Source organism: Ambystoma mexicanum, chromosome 12, assembly GCF_040938575.1.
Source record: "Ambystoma mexicanum isolate Mex_15411 chromosome 12, UKY_AmexF1_1, whole genome shotgun sequence".
Lineage (NCBI taxonomy): Eukaryota > Metazoa > Chordata > Amphibia > Caudata > Ambystomatidae > Ambystoma > Ambystoma mexicanum.
Genome location: NC_090936.1, coordinates 667,908,958 through 667,935,514, shown reverse-complemented (window position 1 = coordinate 667,935,514; position 26,557 = coordinate 667,908,958). Strand labels below are relative to the sequence as shown.

The 26,557-nt window shown below is 41.5% G+C and overlaps 1 protein-coding gene across 50 annotated transcripts in view; it reads left to right on the top strand.

The window, feature by feature from the left end:
* LOC138513982 (mucin-19) overlaps window positions 1-26,557 on the top strand; it is a 1,848,798-nt gene that overhangs the window by 1,039,329 nt on the left and 782,912 nt on the right. For 27 of the 50 annotated variants that reach the window (XM_069629197.1, XM_069629191.1, XM_069629181.1 and 24 more), the window contains exons 56-59: window positions 8,775-8,804; window positions 13,209-13,241; window positions 16,580-16,609; window positions 22,993-23,028. In XM_069629197.1, the coding sequence (XP_069485298.1) occupies window positions 8,775-8,804; window positions 13,209-13,241; window positions 16,580-16,609; window positions 22,993-23,028 (129 nt within the window). The remainder of the gene's footprint in view (window positions 1-8,774; window positions 8,805-13,208; window positions 13,242-16,579; window positions 16,610-22,992; window positions 23,029-26,557) is intronic. The other 23 variants (XM_069629210.1, XM_069629207.1, XM_069629194.1 and 20 more) reach the window with 2 other exon arrangements.

Here is a 26,557-nt window from a genome sequence, read left to right as displayed (position 1 = left end):
TAACTACTGCATTGTGTAACACAGAGTTAACTGTGTAACTGGCAAATGTGAACCTGGCTGAGGGATGCCTGCAAAACGGGGTGAACAGCAATAACCTTGTGAGCATTGTGTTGACAAGAGTTAACCCTGTGGAGGAATGTCCACAGTGAATGGTTGTTCAAAAAGTCTTGTGAATACAAGTGAAACATTCTGAGAAAAAGGCCATAGTGAACCCGACAGAGGGAGGCTAACATTTGAGAACGGTCTGAGCCCTGAAGAGGGGGCTCCAGGGGTGATGAGTCATCACCCAATGTACATACAGAAAGGAACTTTTGTTTTGTTATTTTGGATACATCAGGCCCTAGGAGGCAAGAAGGTCCTGATATGGCAGAAAATAACTGTAGCCTTGTTCTGGAGAAACCCAGGAGTGTGCTGTGCTCAAAGTCCTGTCTTGTCCTGTGCTAAAAATGTGGGAAAGGGAGACCCCGGCTATAACATCCTGACTTATCATTTTGTGAACAGTTCTTTCTTTTTCTTGTGAACACTATCGAACACACTTTTGTAATTTAGCAGTAAGGATTGGCAATACTTTTTTTAGTATGGGCCCTTTTTATTTGTCAAGATGCGACTAGGACTGCCCTATTATTATTTGATGGTTGCAGCTTGCTCCCATTTTAGATTTAGGTTTAGATTAGGCATTTTTCGCACCCATTCATACAGTTTAATAAACACCCTTGAACTGTGATTACTTGTGTCTGTCTTTACTGTTGCCACCATGAGTTCCTTACAGAGCTCACTAATGTATATTCAGCTACTCCCTTTCAGGTCCGTCTTTGGGCTTTAAATCTTGTACTAACATTTCTAACATGTATTCCATTTGAACCTCTTCATTCATGTTCATTAAGACTGTCGACATTGAAATTTATTTTGCTAGTTGCAGTAACATCAACCCGCAGAGTGAGCGAGATGCAGGCCCTTTCTTGTAAGCCTCCATTCACTATATTCTATAAAGACAAAGTGGTTCTTAAAGTGAAGCCTTCCTTTCTGGCAAAGATTAGGTTTGGCAGTAACAAAACAAACCCTATCCGGATTGATCATTCTGGCTATTGAGGAATGTTAAAGATTGGATGGGAAAGATCCTCCGGAGGGTCTGGGGACCCGTTCTACGAGGGGCATGCAACATCTTCTTCTCTACAATGAGGTGTGCTTTTTAAGGGCATATGTGTGGCAGCCGCTTGGTCTACTGTTCACAATTATGTAAAACATTATTCTCTGGACTTACCTTCCACTCAGGAAGGGAGATTTGGGAAGGCAGTCCTTCATTCTGTCCATGATAATTGTTAAGGACATGTATAAATTCTAACTCCCTCCTACAAGACCAATACTGCTTTGGGAGTCTATCAAAAGATGAGGAATACGTGGGAGGACACAATCAATTCGAAGAACATGTTACTTCTGGTAACATTCTTTTGATTGGATGTTCCTCTCACGAATGTAAACAATTCCTTGTATGTTTGGGATAGCCACCACATGTACTGGTGCAGCCTCACATTTCCAGTTGGTGCCATCATATGCCAAATACACAGCCCCTTATGCCTCAATAATGTTCTCGCGTTTGCCATGCTAGAGTCCCTGGGATGCCCAGGGATTGATTCGCATAGGCGGCCATTTCGTCCTTGTGTTCTGGACCATACCCTATCTATCTCTGCCCTATGTGCTTGGTGCCTTGGCTTTCCTTTATCTGGGTCTGCTGCGGTAGCGTTCCCAGCTGCTTCTCTGTTGCCACTGGCTCTCTCTCAGTTTATCAGGTGGGGCATATTTAAACTCCTGCACTTCCTGGTCTTATTGTTTAATTATTTAGAGGCAATGGGTTCTTGCAGACAACTGGACCACTCTAATTCTCATACTCCTAGTCCTCTTCTTTTTCCCAGTACTGGTACTGGAAAGTATGAAAAAGGATGTCTGATTTCTTTTTGCCTTCTCTGGGGAAGGCTATCTCTAATCTCATAAGGAGCTTCCCCTCCCATTTCATCCACCCCCTGTGCACCACCCCCAGGGGGGGGGGACTATTGTGCTATGTACACACCACCCTGGGCCCATGGGAAATGTCTCCCCCTAAGGGACGACATCCCCAGATTCGTCTTAACACACAAACACGCAAGCACACTCACATTGACCTGCTCTCCCCTCCTCCACCTTCCCCAATACAATCATTTCCCCTCCTTCCCAAACTCCTGCATGCATTTGTGTGTGTATATGTGTTCAGGGGCATTACCGTTAATTTTAGAAAGACCACCTGGAGCAATTTCTCGGCGGTCTCACTAAATCCAGTCATTATTCATTTTGACACTTTACTCTGTTTGAGTGTTCCGGCAGGAAAGGGTCTAAACTGTCCAATTCCATTACCTTTCTACTGTACTTGCTTTGAACACGTGCTGGCAGCAAAAGGTTTGACCTCTTCAACTCACTCAGTACAGCAACATTTCATCAGCATGAATTGTCATGAGCTTAGCCTAAATCTGTCATCCAAATCACTTAAATGTTTGGTCAAACCCAAGTAACCAAAATACAGTGAAAATTCAGGAGATTCAGGTTTTGGAGAAATTTATTCACAGAGGCTTACTTCTGAAGGAAGGATGGGGCAAGGGGAATCTTTGCTGTAATGTCACACTTCTTCTGATGTTCCTGTATGCTAGCTAGACCATGACAAGGACAAAACATGGCTAGGAGCAATCATGGAAGGATGTTTCTGACGGTTTATAGTGATTGTTTCGAAACAAAAGTTTCTAATCACTAAAGCCTCGAAACAAAAGTTTCGAAAACAAAAGCTTTGACAAGCTATACTTAACATGCAAAAGTGCATTTCTATCGAAACCAATCAGTTGACAATAGACATGGGCCCTCATTACGACCCAGGCGGTAAGTTAGCGCCTGGGTCGTACCCTTACCACCATGGCGTAAACTACATTTACACCATGGTGGTTGGCGGATTTACCGCCCCATTCCAAGGTGAGTGGGGCGGTAAATCCCCATTTCCCATTTTACCCTTCCCCATTCCCATTTTCGCCCCATAGGGCATAATGGGAATGGGGAAAGGCGATAATTACGGCACCGTAAATTACGGTGCCGTAATTATCGCCAAGGTCCCTTTGCGGCATGGATTTTAACGGCTGCAAAAAAGCAGCCGTTAAAAGCCATCCCGCAAAGGGAACCTTGTAATCAGGCGTTAAGGGTCGGCGCCGTTTACGGCGCCGTAAACCCCTTAACGCCTGAGTCAGAATCAGGGCCATGGACTGATTTAGAGGCAATGGGTTCTTGCAGACAACTGGACCACTCTAATTCTCATACTCCTAGTCCTCTTCTTTTTCCCAGTACTGGTACTGGAAAAGTATGAAAAAGGATGTCTGATTTCTTTTTGCCTTCTCTGGGGAAGGCTATCTCTAATCTCATAAGGAGCTTCCCCTCCCATTTCATCCACCCCCTGTGCACCACCCCCAGGGGGGGGGCTATTGTGCTATGTACACACCACCCTGGGCCCATGGGAAATGTCTCCCCCTAAGGGACGACATCCCCAGATTCGTCTTAACACACAAACACGCAAGCACACTCACATTGACCTGCTCTCCCCTCCTCCACCTTCCCCAATACAATCATTTCCCCTCCTTCCCAAACTCCTGCACGCATTTGTGTGTGTATATGTGTTCAGGGGCATTACCGTTAATTTTAGAAAGACCACCTGGAGCAATTTCTCGGCGGTCTCACTAAATCCAGTCAGTATTCATTTAGACACTTTACTCTGTTTGAGTGTTCCGGCAGGAAAGGGTCTAAACTGTCCAATTCCATTACCTTTCTACTGTACTTGCTTTGAACACGTGCTGGCAGCAAAAGGTTTGACCTCTTCAACTCACTCAGTACAGCAACATTTCATCAGCATGAATTGTCATGAGTTTAGCCTAAATCTGTCATCCAAATCACTTAAATGTTTGGTCAAACCCAAGTAACCAAAATACAGTGAAAATTCAGGAGATTCAGGTTTTGGAGAAATTTATTCACAGAGGCTTACTTCTGAAGGAAGGAAGGGGCAAGGGGAATCTTTGCTGTAATGTCACACTTCTTCTGATGTTCCTGTATGCTAGCTAGACCATGACAAGGACAAAACATGGCTAGGAGCAATCATGGAAGGATGTTTCTGACGGTTTATAGTGATTGTTTCGAAACAAAAGTTTCTAATCACTAAAGCCTCGAAACAAAAGTTTCGAAAACAAAAGCTTTGACAAGCTATACTTAACATGCAAAAGTGCATTTCTATCGAAACCAATCAGTTGACAATAGACATGGGCCCTCATTACGACCCAGGCGGTAAGTTAGCGCCTGGGTCGTACCCTTACCACCATGGCGTAAACTACATTTACACCATGGTGGTTGGCGGATTTACCGCCCCATTCCAAGGTGAGTGGGGCGGTAAATCCCCATTTCCCATTTTACCCTTCCCCATTCCCATTTTCGCCCCATAGGGCATAATGGGAATGGGGAAAGGCGATAATTACGGCACCGTAAATTACGGTGCCGTAATTATCGCCAAGGTCCCTTTGCGGCATGGATTTTAACGGCTGCAAAAAAGCAGCCGTTAAAAGCCATCCCGCAAAGGGAACCTTGTAATCAGGCGTTAAGGGTCGGCGCCGTTTACGGCGCCGTAAACCCCTTAACGCCTGAGTCAGAATCAGGGCCATGGACTGATTTAGAGGCAATGGGTTCTTGCAGACAACTGGACCACTCTAATTCTCATACTCCTAGTCCTCTTCTTTTTCCCAGTACTGGTACTGGAAAAGTATGAAAAAGGATGTCTGATTTCTTTTTGCCTTCTCTGGGGAAGGCTATCTCTAATCTCATAAGGAGCTTCCCCTCCCATTTCATCCACCCCCTGTGCACCACCCCCAGGGGGGGGACTATTGTGCTATGTACACACCACCCTGGGCCCATGGGAAATGTCTCCCCCTAAGGGACGACATCCCCAGATTCGTCTTAACACACAAACACGCAAGCACACTCACATTGACCTGCTCTCCCCTCCTCCACCTTCCCCAATACAATCATTTCCCCTCCTTCCCAAACTCCTGCACGCATTTGTGTGTGTATATGTGTTCAGGGGCATTACCGTTAATTTTAGAAAGACCACCTGGAGCAATTTCTCGGCGGTCTCACTAAATCCAGTCAGTATTCATTTAGACACTTTACTCTGTTTGAGTGTTCCGGCAGGAAAGGGTCTAAACTGTCCAATTCCATTACCTTTCTACTGTACTTGCTTTGAACACGTGCTGGCAGCAAAAGGTTTGACCTCTTCAACTCACTCAGTACAGCAACATTTCATCAGCATGAATTGTCATGAGTTTAGCCTAAATCTGTCATCCAAATCACTTAAATGTTTGGTCAAACCCAAGTAACCAAAATACAGTGAAAATTCAGGAGATTCAGGTTTTGGAGAAATTTATTCACAGAGGCTTACTTCTGAAGGAAGGAAGGGGCAAGGGGAATCTTTGCTGTAATGTCACACTTCTTCTGATGTTCCTGTATGCTAGCTAGACCATGACAAGGACAAAACATGGCTAGGAGCAATCATGGAAGGATGTTTCTGACGGTTTATAGTGATTGTTTCGAAACAAAAGTTTCTAATCACTAAAGCCTCGAAACAAAAGTTTCGAAAACAAAAGCTTTGACAAGCTATACTTAACATGCAAAAGTGCATTTCTATCGAAACCAATCAGTTGACAATAGACATGGGCCCTCATTACGACCCAGGCGGTAAGTTAGCGCCTGGGTCGTACCCTTACCACCATGGCGTAAACTACGTTTACGCCATGGTGGTTGGCGGATTTACCGCCCCATTCCAAGGTGAGTGGGGCGGTAAATCCCCATTTCCCATTTTACCCTTCCCCATTCCCATTTTCGCCCCATAGGGCATAATGGGAATGGGGAAAGGCGATAATTACGGCACCGTAAATTACGGTGCCGTAATTATCGCCAAGGTCCCTTTGCGGCATGGATTTTAACGGCTGCAAAAAAGCAGCCGTTAAAAGGTATCCCGCAAAGGGAACCTTGTAATCAGGCGTTAAGGGTCGGCGCCGTTTACGGCGCCGTAAACCCCTTAACGCCTGAGTCAGAATGAGGGCCATGGACTGATTTCAATAGAAATGCACTTTTACATGTTAAAGGTAGCATTTCAATGCTTTTTTTGTAACTTTAAAACGTTACATGGGGCTGTCCAGTGCTGAAATTTCAGCACTGCCCAGCCCCTTGTTACGTTTTAATGTTTTTGTGTATATTGGGTGGTTCCCCCTAACCCCCCAATATACACAAACCCTAACCCTAATTTAACCCCCCAATGTAACCCTTAAACTAACCCAAGCCCCAACCCTAACCCTGGCCCCAGCCCTGCACTAATACTTACCTTCATTTAAATACCATATTCGAATTTATTTCAGAAGAATGTCTTTTCGAAAAAATGACTTTTCGAAAAGATGTATTCTCAACATTTACATTAGAAACTTTGGGCTTCGAAAAAATGACTGGATACCGTTTCTGATTGTGGTGGGGGAGAGAAGGTAACGAATACCTACTGAAGTTAAAGGTTGCTCTCCAATGAAAGATCTAGGCAATTTGGGAGCCTACCCCTGCACAAACAGTGGACAATCAAGTTTGCTTACTTAGAGTAAACGTTTCTGTGGTTGGTGGGTTTGACTTTTGGTCGGAAGGATTGAAGTCATTGTATTGATGAAATGTGATAAAATTCCATTCTACAGTATTATGCCCTAGGGAAAGTACGTTCATTTTTTTCCATGGTGAATTTCAATTTAAAGCTGCATTTACTGTGCATTCAGTTACATTTCAAACTTTAAGCACATATCTTTATAACATTTAAAAAATAATAGAAAGGATTATAAATGTTTTCCTTATGCAAAGAGAAAAAAACATAGAAATTACAGATAACTACATTTTCATTACATAGATTAAATAAAAGATATTTTCTTAATTATCTCATATAGATCCTTTTTAAAATGGTTTATGGTATTTCTTCATTAACCAAAGAAAATACATTTTTTGTAATATTCCTTATAGAAAAAGCAGCCGAAGTAATAACAACAGATTGAGCCCTGTAGAGTGTAGACCAAAGTTGGTCATTTCGTGTGCTTTCTATTTTTGTAACAAAGCCCTAGTATCCCTTGAAATACCACTGCCACAGTACGGGCCAGTCCGTAAGACTATGTCGACTTGTTTCAACATTAGTTGAGCAGAGTCTACGTAACTGACCATCTGGAGAGGAAACATACCAGGAGCGAATGTATAAGTTTGTCAGCAAAATGTTAAAATGAAGATACATGATAAAACGTTTTAATTGGATACTACCAGCTTTGATTAAGTAATCAGATATCTTACGCTTCGGGAAACTCTGATGGGGAAACTGGTTATATCTTTTTTTATTTATGTTCTCTTTCGACATTTAAGGTAATGTCCCACTGTTTTTTTATTTGTATTACTTTTTCGTAATGTGGTCTAGCATCGAAAATTTCAGGCTCAATGTTCAAATTTTCTAGGTGGGTTAATGCAAAGGATTTTAGCTCCGTAACAAATAAGTTGTTACACTGATCGTCCAGTCCAATTGTAAAAAGGCATTCGAGCTGCGATCGGAGTTACACAATTTAGCGAAAAGAAGGACTCTGCATATACACCATATAGAATAGAGTGATGGAAAGCTGTATTATAACCTTAACGCCTCACAGGGACGGCCTTAAGGAGGTTAATTATGGAACGTAGGAGCTTTCCCTCTAGTTTACTCAACCATCCTATTTGTGCACTTTTAAGAACTTCCAAAGCATACATAATTGCAGGGATAATACTTAACTTGTAGATCTCTACAAATTTAATTTAATTTAATTTTACATTTATAAAGCGCTCACACAGCCCGCAGGCATCGAGGCGCTGTTACAGGAATTGTTTATTTTTCTTAGTTGCGTAATTGTGTTTTTTTTTGTCTTAGTTACGTATTTATAACGCGCTTAAACACTCAGAGGTTTCTAAGCGCGGACTCGGGGATCGAACCTGTTGTTGCTCCGTGTCGTCTTGCTTCCAAGACGCGCACGCTGCCGCTGTGCTATCCTCCCGCTGTGCTAACCTCCCGAGACAAAGCCTTCAATATTCTGGCCCCTACGATGTTCAACATCATTTTTCAGCACCAACCATTTATTCCAGATTTTTATTGTAACAATGGCCTCATAGTAGGTGCAAGATGGACGGGTATGAATCGTAAAACCGAAATATGTGAATTTGTGTGTGTTTTCAGGCAAAGCTTTATTAATTTGCCATTTATGGCTCGCTCTATTTAAAGCTACATTTATCAGTGCATTATTTTGTATGTGAAAATAAACCTGAGCTATATGATGGTTGTTGATATAACCGATATTCTCAGTCCCTCCATACATTTTAAGTCTTCAGTTGAATAACAATATATTTACAAAATAAGGAACCAAGGTAATTGGTCTTCAATTAAAATAATCCACATGTTCTCATTATTCATCAGGGCCAACAATATGTTTGCAGCTGTACAACTGTTTATTACGTAAACACTGTTTTTTTCGGGTCCTACAGTATCGACAACAGGTGTAGTAGGGAGGTTTTCTACCATTAGAGTTTATAATGGAATGTATACTTTGTCTTTTTATGGGGTTGTGAGCGTGACTGATTACCAACATATTGTTTGCAGCTGTATAATTGTTTATTAAGTGAGCATTGTTTTATTTCAGGTCCTACAGTGTCTACAACAGGTGTAACAGGTAGGTGTTCTATCATTAGGGGTTATAATGTAACGTGTATTTTGTCTTTTCATGGGGCTGTGGGCATGCCTGAATACCAACATATTAATGTATGTAGCAGTAGTGCTTTAAATTGTCCGGTCCTACCCGGCCCTCAGTACCTGCAGTTCTTATTTTTGAGCATTTCAGTACCTGCACTTCTCAACGCCTAAAAGAGAGGCCGATCCTCAACTATATTGCGAGGTGAAAATGAAAGCTTTTCATTTCACTTTATCACTACTTAAAGGACTAAACGTCTGCAGCCTTTGCTCTGGAAAGCCATGCCCTCCCCCTCTTCCTCTCTCCACCACCCACAGTGCCCATAATGTATCGTCAGTGTCCACCTTGCAGAACAAAATGAAAGACAAACATGCATCCACTGTGCTCTCAGCACACTAGGCGCGGAACACACTTTCGCTAAGTGGCCTTTACCTGTTACAATTACTTTTTAAAGATGTTTCTTTGTTATTAGCAGTGCCTATTCTAATATGTAATTGTTTAAGTAATTGGAGTTGTGATGGGACGTTTTCAACTGAAAACTTGCACACAACTCCAGTTACCTACCAAATGTCTTATTAGGTAATGAAAGTGAGCAATAATCAAACTGCCCTTCAGTGACGAATCAACTTCTGAGGCACCAGTGGTCCGGGGATTAATATCGGTTTGTAAACCATTAATCAGCCCTACATCCCTATATCCCAGAAGGGATCCAAACAGACTGGAAACACAAGCATATTATAAACCTCCTTGTCCAATTTTGGTAATTTGGACAGAATGGCAGGCTTATCCCTGCAAAGTCATGGATCGTTGGTTTGTAGCAACACAGCGAAAATACAATTATTACCCAATGATAAAAGGGACTGTCCAGACAAGGTTATATACAAATATATACTGCATTTATTTCACAACAGACACTTCTAGCACACTAAAAAATACAACCCACCCTGTAAAGGAATGCAGAGGACAAACAGTTTCAAAGAAGGAAAAGGAATGCGCTCTGGATACTGACAGGAGGGTAGTCGGTAAAGTAACTAATAGCAATAGTTCAAGGATACTTGGTTTCAACACAGAGGGAGTAATGGGTCATAGAATGTCACTACAGGCCTTTGGAGAAGGACCAGGGGGACAGAACCACACTATACCTTGTGCTGTAGATGGTCTTTGTGCTCGACATAGTCGAGTCAGTTTCAGGGTGCCTTGCAGCTTCTGCGACAGAGTTCCAGGCAAGAGACAGCTGCGGGTATCACACAGCAGGCAGATTGGCGAGCGAAGCTGGACAGATGCTGCATGCTGGCCTACACAGCGGCTCAGGGTCAGAAATCGTCTCATTGCTGGTTGGCGGGTCTGAAACACTGGTCGAGGCCTCTCAGATGACATTAGTGACTGCTGCATAACTGCAGTCAGCAGTACAGTCGGTTGCAGCTCGAGGGGCTCGACTAGCTCAAAAATATTCTTTAAGGCGGATGTCAGTAGATGCTTGTCGATGCACCCCTCCTAGCTTCTTCACTGGGCTTGTGTCATCCTTTAAAGCTGTTGGTCCAAAGCTGAGGAGAGTGTTGCATGCAGCTGCCTTGACCTTGGTTTGGTACAGAGACTATCTGGCATTTGCCACCTCTGAAGCTTGTTGTAGAGCCAAGTAGAGCACGATGTGTGCTGGCTGGGTACCAGTTCTGGAGCTGCTGGGGGGTCCTCTGGATTCAGTATCTCCCTGTGTTCCCTGGGAGATGTTTTGGGGAGGGATCTTGCTTGCCTCTTGGAGGTCCTGGCCTTCCTTCGCTGGCAGAAGATGTAAGGCAGACTGTACCTTGAGCCAGGGTCCAATTCTGAGCTCTTCTTGCTACTCCTTGCAAAGTCTTCCAATGATCTGCCCAAAAGAGGGGCTCAGCCCTCTTTAAAAGCCAAATGGGTCAAAATGATTGGTGTAGGCTAGGCCTACCTTAATGAACCAATTCTGGGTCCCCACCAAAAATCTCCTGTATACATAAGTTCATAACCAGGGTGCTTTGCAACAGAAAAGGTAAAGGGGTGAAAACATGTAATACTAAGTCCAACCCATCATCCTGTCTTTTGTAGATCAAAGGGTGTCTCTAGGTATTTGAGTAAAGTGGCAGGTCTCCCTTGAAGCTGCGGCAGGACCAGACTTTCTGTCTCCGTCAAATCGCATACTCTTACGTTCTCAATGGGGTCCCCCTGCGGGGCCTACTACTGCAACACACAGTCCCAGACATTATATTTCACTGTTCATTGATAGTAAAAGTGGGAGCTGGCTTCAGGTGACACAATGCGTATGTAAGGTTGTTGGGGCTTCCTGTCTCCTTTGTTAGCATCTGCAGGCAGGCCCCTGATGGGCCTGCTTGAAATAAACTCTGATTATTATGCAAAGCTGCCAGCAGCAGCAGAGATAACAAAAGAACAGGGCGGATCCATGAATCCTTTGTTAGTTAAGTAGGCTGGCCCTGGCAGGGGGAATGTTTGGTTCCCACCCCCCCCTTCTGAGAGGACATGATGTAATTCGGGCTGTCATATCCCAACTAAAAATGACAGGGGGACGGCACCTGTAGGCTGTGTCCACCCAGAGTACACAGGTTTATGTGTATGTTGTGCGGTGACCATAGGAATATGTGTGCTGAATAGCCCCACACATTTTCCAGAGGTTCATCTACCATCATTTAATTTCTTTTAAAATTTCAAAAAACCCAGGCGAACACACAGCCAGCGTGCGGATGGGCGAATTCCTCACACCTTCTAAAGCTTACTTTACATGATATCTGCTAGTTTGATACGCAAAAGAAAGTCTCATTTAATATAGATATTCAAACATTTTGAACACAATTCATAACAACAGTCTGAACGTTTTTGTGATAGGATCTCAGATACACTGCTTTACCAAAGTGTTGGCTCCTTGGCACATAATTTAATGTCACTGGGCATTGCCTGTTAGCAGGGTTTGCTTAAATGGGACCTGTACCCAAGGTGATGAGCGGAAACGGCCGGCCTCATAAGTGCTGCACCGGAATATCCGGCTTCGTAGCTTGGTGAGTACCTGCACTTCTTTTTTTCCCATTTAAAGCACTGTGTAGCAGTAGGTTGTGGCTTGGGAATCGGAGCCAGATTAGCAAACTCCTGAGTTCCAGGACCCTTTGCCCTTCCCGTAATGCACCCTGGAGTGCGATCTGCATGTGCAGAGCACGCATCAAGGACCTGATTCACGTGAGCATGCTTTCTTAATGCAAAGCGCGTGCCTGCACAATGGAGACTCCCTTATGTGCAGACGGGAAATGAGGGAAAATCCCTCCGTTATTTGCACTCTGCTAGGAAAGGGTTAGACGACACATCAAATATCGAGCTTTGTGTCCTTTCTGTAAAGTAATGAGCAGGTCAAATGGCAAATTGTGTTCTTTGTGCGAGAGGCGCGCGGTCATTCATCTGGCCGCAGGTGTACATGGACGACCTTCATAAGTACCCAGATACTGTGTGACCTGACAGTGGTTTGAAAATATCTTTATTGTACATCGTTTACAATTTAAAGTGTTTATTAGAAAGATCTTCAGGGGCTGAGCATTAGTAAATACATGGTCTCATGGACTATTGAATACACATTTCAGAAATAACTTCTGCTTGCAAAATACTTTATAGTGAGAGCGAGGAAGCGCATACTAGGACTTTGAACAGTGCTTCAATATGTTATTTTTTTGGGAGAGGAAACATGCAGTTTTATGGCTGCTACCAATGTGGCAGTCTCTGCACCAAATAGTTCCAGGGTATAATGTATGTGAAGTAAATAACATTTGCAACACACAGCATTTTGTTAAGAAGACAAGTACAGTTCTCCCTAAGTAAAATAACACGATTATGCCTTGCAGCATGCTGTGACAGGCCAAGCATAGCAAGTCATAGTCACATTCTCTACTGTATCTATCTATATTGCGATCTGTACATCTTTCTTTCGTTGAAGTATGCATAGGGGATTTCTCTGTCATCCTTCTATTTCAATCCTTTGTACCTCTCACTCTGCTAACCCTCCCTCCCTCCCTCCCTCCCTCCCTCCCTCCCTCCCTCCCTCCCTCCCTCCCTCCCTCCCTTCCTTCCTTCCTTCCTTCCTTCCTTCCTTCCTTCCTTCCTTCCTTCCTTCCTTCCTTCCTTCCTTCCTTCCTTCCTTCCTTCCTTCCTTCCTTCCTTCCTTCCTTCCTTCCTTCCTTCCTTCCTTCCTTCCCTCCTTCCCTCCTTCCTTCCCTCCTTCCTTCCTTCCTTCCTCCCTCCCTCTTTCTTCCTTGCTCAACTGCTAACTACACAATTGTGAGACATATAATGCCTCTATATTTATATCTCTTATCTCCAAAGTCAAGAACCCATGCAAATGCCTGCATGTCTTTTTTTTCTTTGCAGAAACAGCAACGAGTGTTCCTTTTACGTCAACAGGTACGTTTTAATTAACAACAAAAATGTGTTTCGTGCAGTAACCGAAAGAGAGAGAGAGAGAGAGAGAGCGAGAGAGAGAGTGTGTGTGTGTGTGTGTGTGTGTGTCAACTCAGCATATACGTGATATTCGTCCTTCCAGAAGTGTCATAGGCAGGTGTCAATAGACGAGGCAGCACCGATCTCCAGCCACACACTGCCACCACATACAGAGGCTGCCTTCTGTATGCAACGGGTATCGTGAGGAACTTAATGAGCAGTGATATATATGGGGAGTGGGGCAGCAGTGTCCTACATAGGAGCGGAGGAGAAGAAGTGTTCTATACTAGTCTCCCAAACCGTCAGTTTAAGTAGAGGGCATTGCTGCATTTACGCCCTCGTGGCTACTCTCTTCAGAATGTAACTCATTCTGGTCAAGTTGTAGAGCTGTGAAAGGGCCAAGACTAGCTTCTGGTAGGAGCATCATTCGAATGAAGAAAGTGTTCCTAATAATCAGATAACGGGCAATTGAGAAGCTGATCATGGAGCTCTCTGTTTAGGTGGTGTTGTCAAGAATGACCACTGGTTGGGTTAATTAATGACCAGATAATTAGAATTAGTCGAACAACGAGGTAAAGTAGGTTTCTTTTTCAGAATATATATCTCTAATTCCCCTTTATACGCCTACAATTGTGTGTTATGGTGCTGTTGAGTAAATGGATTAGCTTTATGATATCAAATAACTTACACTGAAAGGTGGTCAGGGAGGACTCTGAACCACATCTCAGATTACACAGCATGCTGCCCTGGGAGTTGTGATCCACTTTATTTGTATCATTGCCCATATTTGTTGCAAGTTGTTTATCATTTATAAGGTAAGATATATTTATAATATGTTTATATGCAATGTTGTGTTATGTTAGTTTAATCTAATAACAGTTTATATGTTAATGTCATGTAACAGTCTTTTTATCCTATGTTATTGAATGATTATTACGTGCAAAATTCCTTCACTCAAATCATCTTGGCAGTAAAGTAGACCCTTGCACAATATAAAATGATGTTGTGAGGCCTGCAAACGGTCTTATACCAAACCTTTGTTGTACAGGGTGCTTGAATTGTTATTTTTCAATTATGTTATTCGGTTTCCATTGGTTTACATTTTTATTTTGAAATGAAGGTCTTTTTGTGGCTGTCTGCTTCTTCAGATGTATTTTAATGCTTATTTCTATAATGATAATATTGTTCACAAGGCGTGGTTGAGGGGTATGTATGTTTGGTCTGCTGGGCATGTCTGTAAAACTGAGACTCATACGTTAGGGGTATCCATTGAGAAAAATCCATTGTTGCCACGGCTTGACCTAGAGTTGATAGGTGCAGTGGGGACATTCCTTGTGCACAATGAGTAGGTGGCTGTGTGGGGGATGCTTGATTTCGACATGGAAAAACACCAGAATTACAAGCACACGTATGTCTAGCCTCACTGTTGAGGGACTGCTATCCCAAGAGTTTCTGCAAGTTTGCCCCCACAAGCTTCTCATCACATAGCTACAGCTGGGTAGGATCGCAGAGGCTGCACTGTGAACTCAAGCGAAAATGTGCAGCAGACTGTTTCTTTCTTTCTTTCTTTCTTTCTTTCTTTCTTTCTTTCTTTCTTTCTTTCTTTCTTTCTTTCTTTCTTTCTTTCTTTCTTTCTTTCTTTCTTTCTTTCTTTCTTTCTTTCTTTCTTTCTTTCTTTCCCTGTTTTATGCCCCATCCATCCTTGCATACATTCATCCACCAATTATCCATCTATGCCATCCCCAGCCATATAATCAGCTGTCCACCCCAATACCCCTATCTACCTGTTCTTGCTTTATACTCATCTATCCACCCATCATTACATATTCCCTGTAACTGTCCATACATTCTCCCTTGTTAACCCCTCCATCCATTCTACCTTGATAAACCCAGCCATCCATCCCCCCTCACCTATCAATATCCCCTCTCTGCATCCATCCATATTTTCACACTGTATTCTGCCATTAATCAGTTATACTTGTATTTATCCAGCGATCTGACTAGCCATTCAATTTCCTTCCTTCCTTCCTTCCTTCCTTCCTTCCTTCCTTCCTTCCTTCCTTCCTTCCTTCCTTCCTTCCTTCCTTCCTTCCTTCCTTCCTTCCTTCCTTCCTTCCTTCCTTCCTTCCTCTTTTTAATGAGTCTCATGAATTCACTCAGTATGCATAATTCCACTGGGTACTGTGCCTCCATAAACACTGTGATTACATTATGTGTACTTTACTCATTGTATGGGGCACATTTTCATCGCCTTATTAGAATTGGGCAGATCCCACTCTGTTGATTCCCAGAAGAGATGAACAATGTGTTATTTGGGTTTGTCTTTTGGGCACCCTGATTTAGGACACGTGAAAATATATTGATATCAGACTGCAGTTCTGATTCTTTTTAAAGCATTGATAAATACTGCCACGGGCCATATTCTCTTTCTAGATGCTAAGATCCACAATCTGTTAAAGCAAACAAGATTTATTCAGAATGTGAGTTTTATAGATCAATATTTGAGTTCATTATTAATGATATATCAGGAAATGTAACTCTAAATTGTATAGCTACGAAATGACGACGGATGAATAATATTCTAGAAATAATGAAACAGGAAATTCGGCCAGAAATATACCTTGCAGGCCAATTTGGTCCATGGCAATACAATTGTGTTAAACCCCCTTGATTTCTCATGCATTTAAATACCGTTTTATGGCATGAGATTAGGCCTTGACATTATACTCTCCAACTATACTATTAAAGCTGGTGGCATTTTATGCTCTCAGACCAAAAAGCGGAGTTTAGTCTGGTGATATTTTGATCATTTCACACCCCACTTTTCCCTGCACAGGAAATTGGGCAGACACAATGCTTTTGAGATTCAGTATACATTGATGATTCTAAATGGATTTTATTGATATGAATACAAATTCAAATCACTTAATCTGTTGTTCATGTTGATGTCATAAGTGGAATTTTTGTTTCTCAGATTTGGGTTATATGAAACGAAGTGAGAGTTTCTACCAATTACAATAGAGAGAGCATCATATGTAATACCAGTGAGTTGATGTCGCTCAAATCTCTTGTGCATTTGTATGTCGTATGACCAATGAACCCCTAAAGAACATTGTATCATTGTGATTCAGAAGATTGTCTAAACCTTAATTATTTAAAAAAGAAATTGCATCTGAGTGGTTTGCATTTAAATGTTCATAATTTTTGCAGATAAGTTAATGTCTGGATCCTGCTGTGGATAATTTTCAGATAAAAAAAAATCTAGTATTATATATTTAATGTAAAACACATTTGTTTTCCAGCTCCCATACATCCTGTAACCGTTGTAACAGGTATATGCTTCAACAACTACATACCTAATGATTTAAAGCGGTATTGTTTACATACTTTAAATGCTATCCTGTTTGCAAACACAGTTATTTGTAGAACATTAGGTTATAGAGTGCAAATCAAACGGAAACATGTACTTAGGTAATCTTCATATACTACGGTAGGTGATCTACTTCCATAGCTGTCTTCATATTATTAATGACATAAGGTATCCATTTAGTGAGACGTTACTTTGAATTTCATCAATTACTTTTAAAGGTGCAATTTATACATGTGCACACATTTGATATGCCCTTTGATGTACTCTATAAATACCCAAGGTGCCATGTTAGTCTTTTTAAGCCTCTACCTTTACCCAATGAGCAAATAAGTATCAGCATGATCAATATCATAGCTGCATATCATCTACAGCTCTATGTGGTGAACAATCAGGACTAAATAGACTCCCACCCACTCTACAGACAATTTGATTGAAAACCACAATACCAAAAAATGTATTTGGTGCATGTATTCTTAAGAAACATATTGTACATGCATGTACATTCATTTATAAGATCCAAATGAAACACATGCTTTTACTTCTATGATATATAGTTGCTTGTCTATTAACTGATACTTTCATAAATTTATATTTTTGCTTGTCACGATTTAACAAAAGATAGGTTTGGGTTCCACAAAAGAAAGCCAGCTTTGCGCACCTTTGTACAATTGCATTTTTCGTGATCTTCTGCGCAATAATCAAACTGCTGATACAGTCAAAAAAGTGTTCTGGCATAGATATTGGTATATATTGATAACATAGTCTTAGACTTTGCATGAATTTAGGGTGACACTGCTCTATAAAGAATCTTGAGTAATGAACAAAAGTGTCAGATATTGAACTATGGAGCATGATTATGTGTTACATTGTGGATCTAGCAGATGAACAATCGTGATGCTTTATTGACACAACTACTGTTGATGCACATTGTGGTTGGTCCATCCATCCAGCCACTTTCACCCATTCATCAAACCGATCATTTGTCTATCCATCATTCCTCAACCACTCTAATTGATGTCCTTCCTTCCTTCCTTCCTTCCTTCCTTCCTTCCTTCCTTCCTTCCTTCCTTCCTTCCTTCCTTCCTTCCTTCCTTCCTTCCTTCCTTCCTTCCTTCCTTCCTTCCTTCCTTCCTTCCTTCCTTCCTTCCTTCCTTCCTTCCTTCCCTCTCTTCATCAATACATCCATTCACTGCTAGGTTCATCCATTTATCCATCCATGTCCATGAGACAAAATCCACTTGCTGCACCTCTGTACAAAAACAATTGCAATTCTGAGCAACCATCCAATTTTTTTATATTCTAAAAGAAGTATGCTTGCATAGACATTTGTTGTATAATCTCAAAGACTTCATAAAATCTCAGGTTAAAATTGATAAAGAAATGTAATTCATGAATGAAATTGTCAAATATCGAAATACGTTTGTACATAAAGCTAGCTTCACATTATGGCTCTATGAGCATACTCCTCCAATTTCTATATATATGCTAAATGTTTTAAATTCATCCTCCACTCTCACATATCCATAGGAGCCCATGCCATAAAAATGGCAAAATTGGGCAAACGTCAACTTCACTTAATGAATAGAATGTAGTTCTTTCTGCCACATTACGACTTCCCATTGGCACTGCAGGACTTAGCAGAATCGGGTTTTTCAGACTAGAAGCAGGAAGGGCATATTTCTATAACCATTGTTGACGTGCAGGGAGATTGATGCACTTATCCATGCATACATCCATCCATCCATATATGTGCATATTAATTCATTCATATATGCGTATTAACATTTCTTGCTATCCAATTCAGAACATTGCAGACTATACTTGGGGAAATTAATCAATGGATGATTACTTATAACTCAACCCTGCGAAAACAGAACTTATCCTATTTGTGCATAAACACCTACTGAAGAATTCCCTGCAGACACCCCTTTTCCCTTCCCTTTTTGGCCTTCCATGCTGCTATGCCTGGAAGGTAAAATATCTCAGCTGCAAATCTCGTCTGTGAATCGCATGTTAGTGAGATTGTGAAGTCAGTCCTTTTTCATATTCGGGCCCTTTGGCCTGTTTGACCTTTTATCCCAGCAGCAATCGCCCCGTAGTCATGAGGGCATTAATTCACTCTAAACTGTATTTTAGTGGCATTCTTTGTGGCATCCCTGATCAGCAACTCTCATGCTAACACGTGGCCCAGAACCTGGCAGTCAGAGTGTTCTTTAGATTACCGAAATTTTCCTCTATCTCTAAATGCAGATTTCCCTTCACTGGATACCAGTCAGGCAACAGATTCTCTGTAACACACTTTGTTATTTAAAAATATCAATGGCCTTGCTTACATTTCCCCTTCCAAGAAAATCAGACTTTATTATCCTGCTCGCCACCTTCGTTCTGCTGCTTACTTTCATCTTGTGATCCCTTTTACCTGCTGTACCACTGGAGGGGACAGAGGTTTCTCAGTGGCTGGCCCCGGGCTGGGGAACTCTCTCCCACCATCAAGCAGGGCCATGGACATTGCTCAAAAAAATTTGAACATATACCTTTTCACTTAATCATGATCATTGTACAACTTTTATGTAACACCTGAGCACAGATGCAGTTCACGCTGCCTGGTTAGCATGTTATAAATGGCTCCGATCAATCAGTCCAGCCATACATCCACTGAAATCCGTCGGTCTGACCATCATCCACCCATCTATCCATCCACTCAAATTCATCATTCCTCCCAACTAACTTCTGAAATCCATCATCCATCCGTCCATCCATCTTAACATCCTCCCACAATCATGGTATGCTATTTTAAATATTGTAAACATATGTATTAACCATTTTACACAATTTGGGCTAGTCACTGCTCTCTCAAAAAGGTTGTTTCATGAGTGAAATGGTCAAACATCCAACATACATTCTTCCAATCTAAGAAGGAAAAGTTATAATACCATAATTCTTGTTCATATGCAGGAAGAAGGTTCTATCCATCCTTTCACCAAAAAATCCATCTACCCACCAACTCAATCTGTCCATCATCACATCCATATCCGACCATCCATGCACCCTCCCATCCATTAGTTCATCCATCCACTCAAACATATCTGTCCATATTTTCATTAAACCCAATGCACTGAACTTGCTCATCAGCCCTTCCAGACCCATCCACCCCTATCATCCACACATACAACATCAACCCAGGTCCATAACATGTTGGTGTATGTAGTGTTGAAAACATGTTAACAATGTTACAGCATTTGAGCTTGTCACTGCTCCCTAAATGAGGCTGTTTAATTGTTTAATTTTGTGAAATGGTGAGATATTGAAAATATATTCATGGATAAATTAGACTGTTCCTTGTGTACCTTCCAGGTTGAGAGCAGGAAGGTCAAATTAGCATAATTAGTGTTCTGTGCAAATAAATGGATCCATCTACCCATCAATCCATCCATCCATACATTCATTAATCGACTCAAATCCATCTGTCCATCTTTTCATTAAACCTTCTTGTCTTATCTTATTTTATCTTAAATGAACTTATAAAGCGCACATCCGCCCAAGGGCATTGTGGCGCTAGACAAAGTACAGACAAAAGGCCTGGTCCCCACTAGCATAACCTTAACAAAAACGAAAAGTCTTCAATGACTGAGGAAAGGTTAAATGATCTGCCATTGCCCGAAGATGAAAAGGGAGCGAATTCTAAAAGCTTGCTTCAGCAACAGACAAAAGGCACATCCACCGACCCCACAGAGCTGCACCTGGGGAACTGAGATAGTACAAGACTCAAGAGAGCAAAGTGGACTATTGGGAACGTACAAAAGAAACTTGCACTGCAAATATTCAGCCCCCGGGTCATAAATTGCCCGGTGCACAATGCACATGGATTTAAACCGAACCCTCTGGGCAAGATGGAGCCAATGCAGCTTCTGTAAGGCACGATAATTAGACATACGGTAAGGAGAAGGAGCCACCAGTCTGGCTGCCGCATTTTGCAACACTTGGAGGCAATAAACTAGATAAAGTGGCTGGGCCAAATACATGGAATTACAATAGCCTAGCACACTCTGCACCAGTGTAGCAACCACTGGAGAATGAAACTGCGCTGGGAGGAAACCCAGTACCCTACCAGAACTCTGAGCTTGTAGTGTCCAGACTGGCATACAGATGCCACCAGAGCCTCCAAGGACAGCAAGGAGGAAAGCTGGACTCCCAGATCTTTCACAAGAGAAAATGGGGTAGGACAAAAACCAGTAGAAGAGGGTCCGAAGAGAATAACCCGAAGGGGGCCTACCACCACAACTTCAGTCTTGTCTCCGTTCAATTTAAGCCAGTTGTAGCCCATCCAACTCCCCAGAGTGGAACGGGTCCAAGAAACTAGAACATTCAAGAAAAGAGCTAAGAAGAGGAGAGCGAAGAGACTCCAATAACTTCATGAAAAAAGGTAGAAAAGAAAGGAGTGGGTCAAGAAGAGTTCAGAGAAGGTTTTTTTAGAAGAGGGGTCACCATTGCATTTTTCACATGTGAAGGAATAAGCCCTGCCTGGCAACAATGATTGAAAGCCTGGGTCACCCATTGGGCAATAGTCAGCATAATGTCCTTGCACATGGCTAATGGAACAGGGACCAAAGGAGAGGCAGATTTAAGCATGAGGGTTGCCCTTATTATGTCCTCCGAAGAAACAGAGGGGAACGAGGACCACATACTCAATGGGGCACTATTAGGCATGACTGGGGAATATCCTTCAGGCCATTGACCCGACAACGCAATCATATTGCGAAATGCCCACAATTGTGTCAGAGAAAAAACTTGACAGGGATTCACACAGCTCCTGCGAGGCAGCAACCCATGCCTGTACTGTAATAGGGAAGGATAAAGAGCATACAAGTTTGAATAATTATCTGGGCTGATTAAGAGCAGACTCCACCCTATCTGAGTAGAACCTCTTTTTAGCAGCCATATTAGCTTTATGAAACACGATAGTGGCCTGATGCAAAATCACACAGTCCGACTGAAGATAGGCACCTTCCAATAACCCACCTACTCATCCTGTGCATTAGCCCAATGAGATCCATCCACACATATACATCTCTCTGTCCATCGATTCGAACAACCATCCAGATCCATAGTATGGTGGCATACATTTCCTTTTTTAACCTAATTATTTTGCAAAATTTCCACAGCTCTCCAAAAGTAATGTTCCATAATTGAAATGAACAGTTATGAAAAATATGTTCCATCATAGATTACACTGTGCATTATATGCCTAAAGAGACTAAGAACAGCATCATTTTCATGTGCATTGAGATGGATCCACCCATCCATCCGTTCTAATCTATCTGTCTGTCTGTTCATTAAAACGTCAATCCACCCACCTGCTCCACCAGTCCATGCATCCACCCACCCTTCCATATCTATGGTATGCATGCATAGATATTGTTAAAATAATCTTGATGACCTTACATAATTTGAGGTTATCGCTACTCTTTAACTAAAGATGTTTCATAACTGAAATGGTCAGATATTGAAAATCCGTTCATGAATACATTGTGCTATGCATTATGCACCTACCAGGCTAAGAAGAGGATGGTCATATTAGCATAATTATTTTTGAACAAATGGCAGATAATTGATTTAAAGGTCAATTGTCACATGTACCTTCTTTCAAACTACATCTGCCAGTCTCGTCTCCATAAGGTTTTTTATTGAGAGAAAATGATGGAGAAAAAAAATGTGCCAATTAGAACTGAAACAAATGTGGAATTTTGGTAACAAAAGGTATTGATATAACAAGTGACAAATGATTAATAATTTATCAAAATCAATATTTAGCATTAGAAAAAGTCTTCATTTAAAGAAGAATTATTGCACATGTAGTTCTTGAAAGTCAACAATCCTTTGTTTAACCTAAGAAAGCTTTGTTTTGGAAACATACAAAAATAAAACACGTTTTCAGACCAATTGGTGGAATAGTTTTTCCATTATTTTCTCTCAATAAAGTCCTTAGCATAATTATTGTTTACTTGCAGGGAGATGGACTCAGCCACCCACAATCCATCTTTTTGTTCATCCAATCCAATCCATTAGTCTATCTATTCATTAAACATCAATCCACCCATCCAACCAGACCATGCATCCATCCATCCAACCCACCTTCCAGCCATCCATCCAGCCATCCATCTATCCATCCACCCATCAACCCCAGTGTTGGTATTGTATGTAAATGTTGATCTAACCCTTGAGCACCCTTGTGCCAGCCAGATATTAATGTCATACCTACATGTTCTGGAATGCCTGATGGTGATTATTCTGCTAGTGATATGACAGCATTTCTATTTTAGTTCAAATTAATCATTTTCATTCTAGGAACAACAACCACTGGAGCTCCTTCGGTACCAGCAGGTATGTTGAATGAAAGGGAAAATACTGAAAAACGAATAGAGCAAGCTTTGTTGAAAACGATAACAGAAAGATGATTTTGTGGCTCTGTCTGTTATATATAATGCTTCTCACCTTTTAAGGACAGTGTACAAGATCTTTGAGTTTAACGGGAAGAAGCCACTTGGGTAATAACAGGTTTGCAGCTGATGAATGGGCATGCATAGCACAGATATAGGCTATTGCTGAAAGGCAGAATAAAATAATTATGGGCAAACTAAGCACAACAGGGCTGGGTAACAGTACATATAAATCGTGTGTGTAGAAATCCTGGCAGTCATTAGATAGGGGTACCTGGGATCAGGTACCATAGTTCCCCCACCACCCATTGACCTGCATTTTCTTGGTTGGCATTGCCAGCCAGGCAATAGGGCCTGCTTTAATAAATGAAAGAAGAGATACAATCTCGATTTTAAAGATTTTTAAGAGCAGCGACAGTGGGAGATATAGTCTGATAATGTACTAAGCTATTCTATATCAAGGAGTTCTTAGTGCAAATAATGGCCAGATAATCTCGCAGGTTTTGAGATGAGGAAGAGAAAGTAGCACTTATTTACCATATTCTGGGATACCTGTTTTGCCAGCCAATATAAAGGTACTGGGATGCTGTGTTTAAAAAATAAAATGAAATTAAAATTCATTTGAAAGTACTAAATAAGCACGTAGTACCACTACGTTTCATTGAGTGGCATTCTAAACATCAGTTGTAAGACTACTTTTGTCATCTTGTAAAAACGTTATGCATAAAAAGATCAGCAAATAAGGTTACAACATTCTTTGAATTCGCTATTTCCCTGATACCTTTGAAAAGGTGAATTACTGGCCATAAAGTGGAGCACTTTAGGAATGATTGAAATGTGTTAGCACTTTTCTGAACACAGTACAAGGATGCATCTAACATATGATGTAAAAGAAAATGCGTTTGCCTTTTGGCACATCTCAATTTGTGTTTATTTTTGAATGATAAGACCTAACATTACACTTTTTATTCTTTATTTTTGACCTTCATAGATATGTCCAAAATGAATCTTTAGCATGTGGTTTCTTCATTGTAACCTTCTTTTATTTTGTTCGTTACCTTGATGGCATAGGTGATATTTCATCCCATATTATGCCATTGTAACATCTTCCTTGTGTATTCCTTGTGTTTTACAAATGAATCAAATCGAACAGATGATGGCTAGAAGGTTTATAATTAATCTTCACTGGCAATTGCTCTGGGCACCCCTTCACACCCTCGTTCTTCACCTGCCAAGCCATTACAGAAAGGGGAAAGACCATATGCAAATCAGGCTTGGTCCCATAACCAAAGGGGCAGTCCAGCCCGAACTGCTGGATCACATCCCTTCTGCACGAAACCACAAGCATCCCCAGACATGTTTTGGCCTCATTGAATATGAAACCACCTGCCAAACAATTATAATTAAGGTGGTTCAATAAGGTCTGTGATATCATGAAAAGTATGGATCCGATCAGCAGAGCTATGTGTGTTTGCTCAAGAGATCTTCACAACCTCCTTACTGTGAATTGTTGCAGTTTGTTTCCTACTCTATTTATAGGGATTTTGACAATCGTTGAATAGAAAATGTTGCACATATTGTAGGTACAGTTATGCAGGGCATGATATGTCCTTCTTTGCAGACAGATAATAGCAGAGTAGAGAGTAATCTACCTGTAAGGCAATTTCTATATCTCAAGGACATCATACAAATGTATTCTCACAGTGGTCCATAAAGGGGGCTATGGCATGACTGAAAAGTTGCAATATGGAATTATATGCTTATATAGTTTCTTCCATTCAAGAATTCTGCCCCATACACCAACTGGGACTATGCTTTCGTTATTTTGTTAAGTATTTTGGTAGTAATGCTGAACATTAAGACAGACGATGCTGAATATTAAGAAAAAGATATTTAGCCAGACCAATAGCCACATTAGGGAACATTTATAATTCTTAGGAAACCCATTATTAAAGCACGTTCATGACATTGATTGATGACCCTTGACAGATTTACATGTTCAAAGTTAATAAAACCAGATCTATATGTAAAGTGAGAAAATGTAAAGTTCAAAACAAGCCAGGGATTGCGAATTGAACAGGGAGCCCTTTACGTTCAGTCTTTTGTGAGTATTCAAAGGAAAATATAATTAATCAATTAACTATTTTTGGTGTTCTCTCAATGATGTCTTTAACATTCTTCACAGCAGTACCATTGATGAGAATAGACATCTCACAATACGGAACATCTCAAGCCTTTCATAGGACAGAGTTCATCCTCGCCCACCATGTGTGCTCTACCGAAGGAGCCACACGACGAAGGGGGTGAAAGTGCATAAACAAAGATCAAATAAATAAATCACATGTAATCTCTATGGGGGTATAAGGAGATGTTTCCACTGCTGGGTTGAACAGGCTCTTTGAGGGAAAGTTGCAAACTACCTTAAGGGCCTTTTATAGTTTGAGTCCCCTCCCCTCATGGCCCCTTCAAAATCATAAGTCACGACTGTGAAATACATGGTGATGGGAATACACTGTGCATGTGTTTGTAGGTTGCCCCAGCTGTGTTTTGGTATGGGAGATTCCAGGGATATGTGGTGTGGTGAATCCACTATATAGACCCGGGTATGTTCAAACGGATGATAAAGCAGCAAGAGGGTGGTCCACTGCCTTGCAACAAAAGGTGATCAAGACACACCCTGGAGACAAACAGGGAAGCGGGAAAAGGAAGAGTGCAACATGAAGTGCAATGCAACGGTAGTAGTGTCCGCTTAGGTACATGAGCTGAGGAATCAACTGAGGAGGCAGAGACAAATGGTATTGGGCACAATTGTGCTAAGGAATCAGAAAGCAGTGGTGCCAAGAGAGCAGAGCAGCTCAAGGGATCACTGCTGGGCAGGGCATGTCACTTTGGTCACAATGAAGCACTATCCCCAACAGAAACACACACAGTAAGCTCTCAGCAGAATGAGATGCAGGTTGTAGCCACGGATCTCAGCACAGCATTTCAGATTTAACTCTCTTTATAAGTTTGCAGTTTATCACTTGTCCTTGATTACCCCTATAAAGGATTTCATGAAGTTGGGGTAGCGCTTCCAGCCAGTGAATACCTCTGTATGCATTTTCTTTTGTTGTAATGGTCCACATGCTTTAGTGTGGTAGGTACAGAGTCCATGGAGCTGCAATCAGTTACTAGTTTGGACTGTTATTGAAATGATAAATGTAACAGGTGTAAGTTGGATGCTTAGTTAGAAATTGTGTAGGGTTTTTTGACACACATCACCTTTCAAGTTAGGTGAGAAAGTCTTTATGGCTTTGATTCCCATCTCTGGTGCTGTACACTACTAATTAAAGCTGCCTGTCTGTAGTTGATGGAGGTATGATGACTATTGTGTACATTCTACCGTGCGCTCCAGCACACATTACTGAATATACCTTGAATACATTCTTCAGTAGATGTTATCTGTCAGGCACATCCCCTTAAAATGGACACAC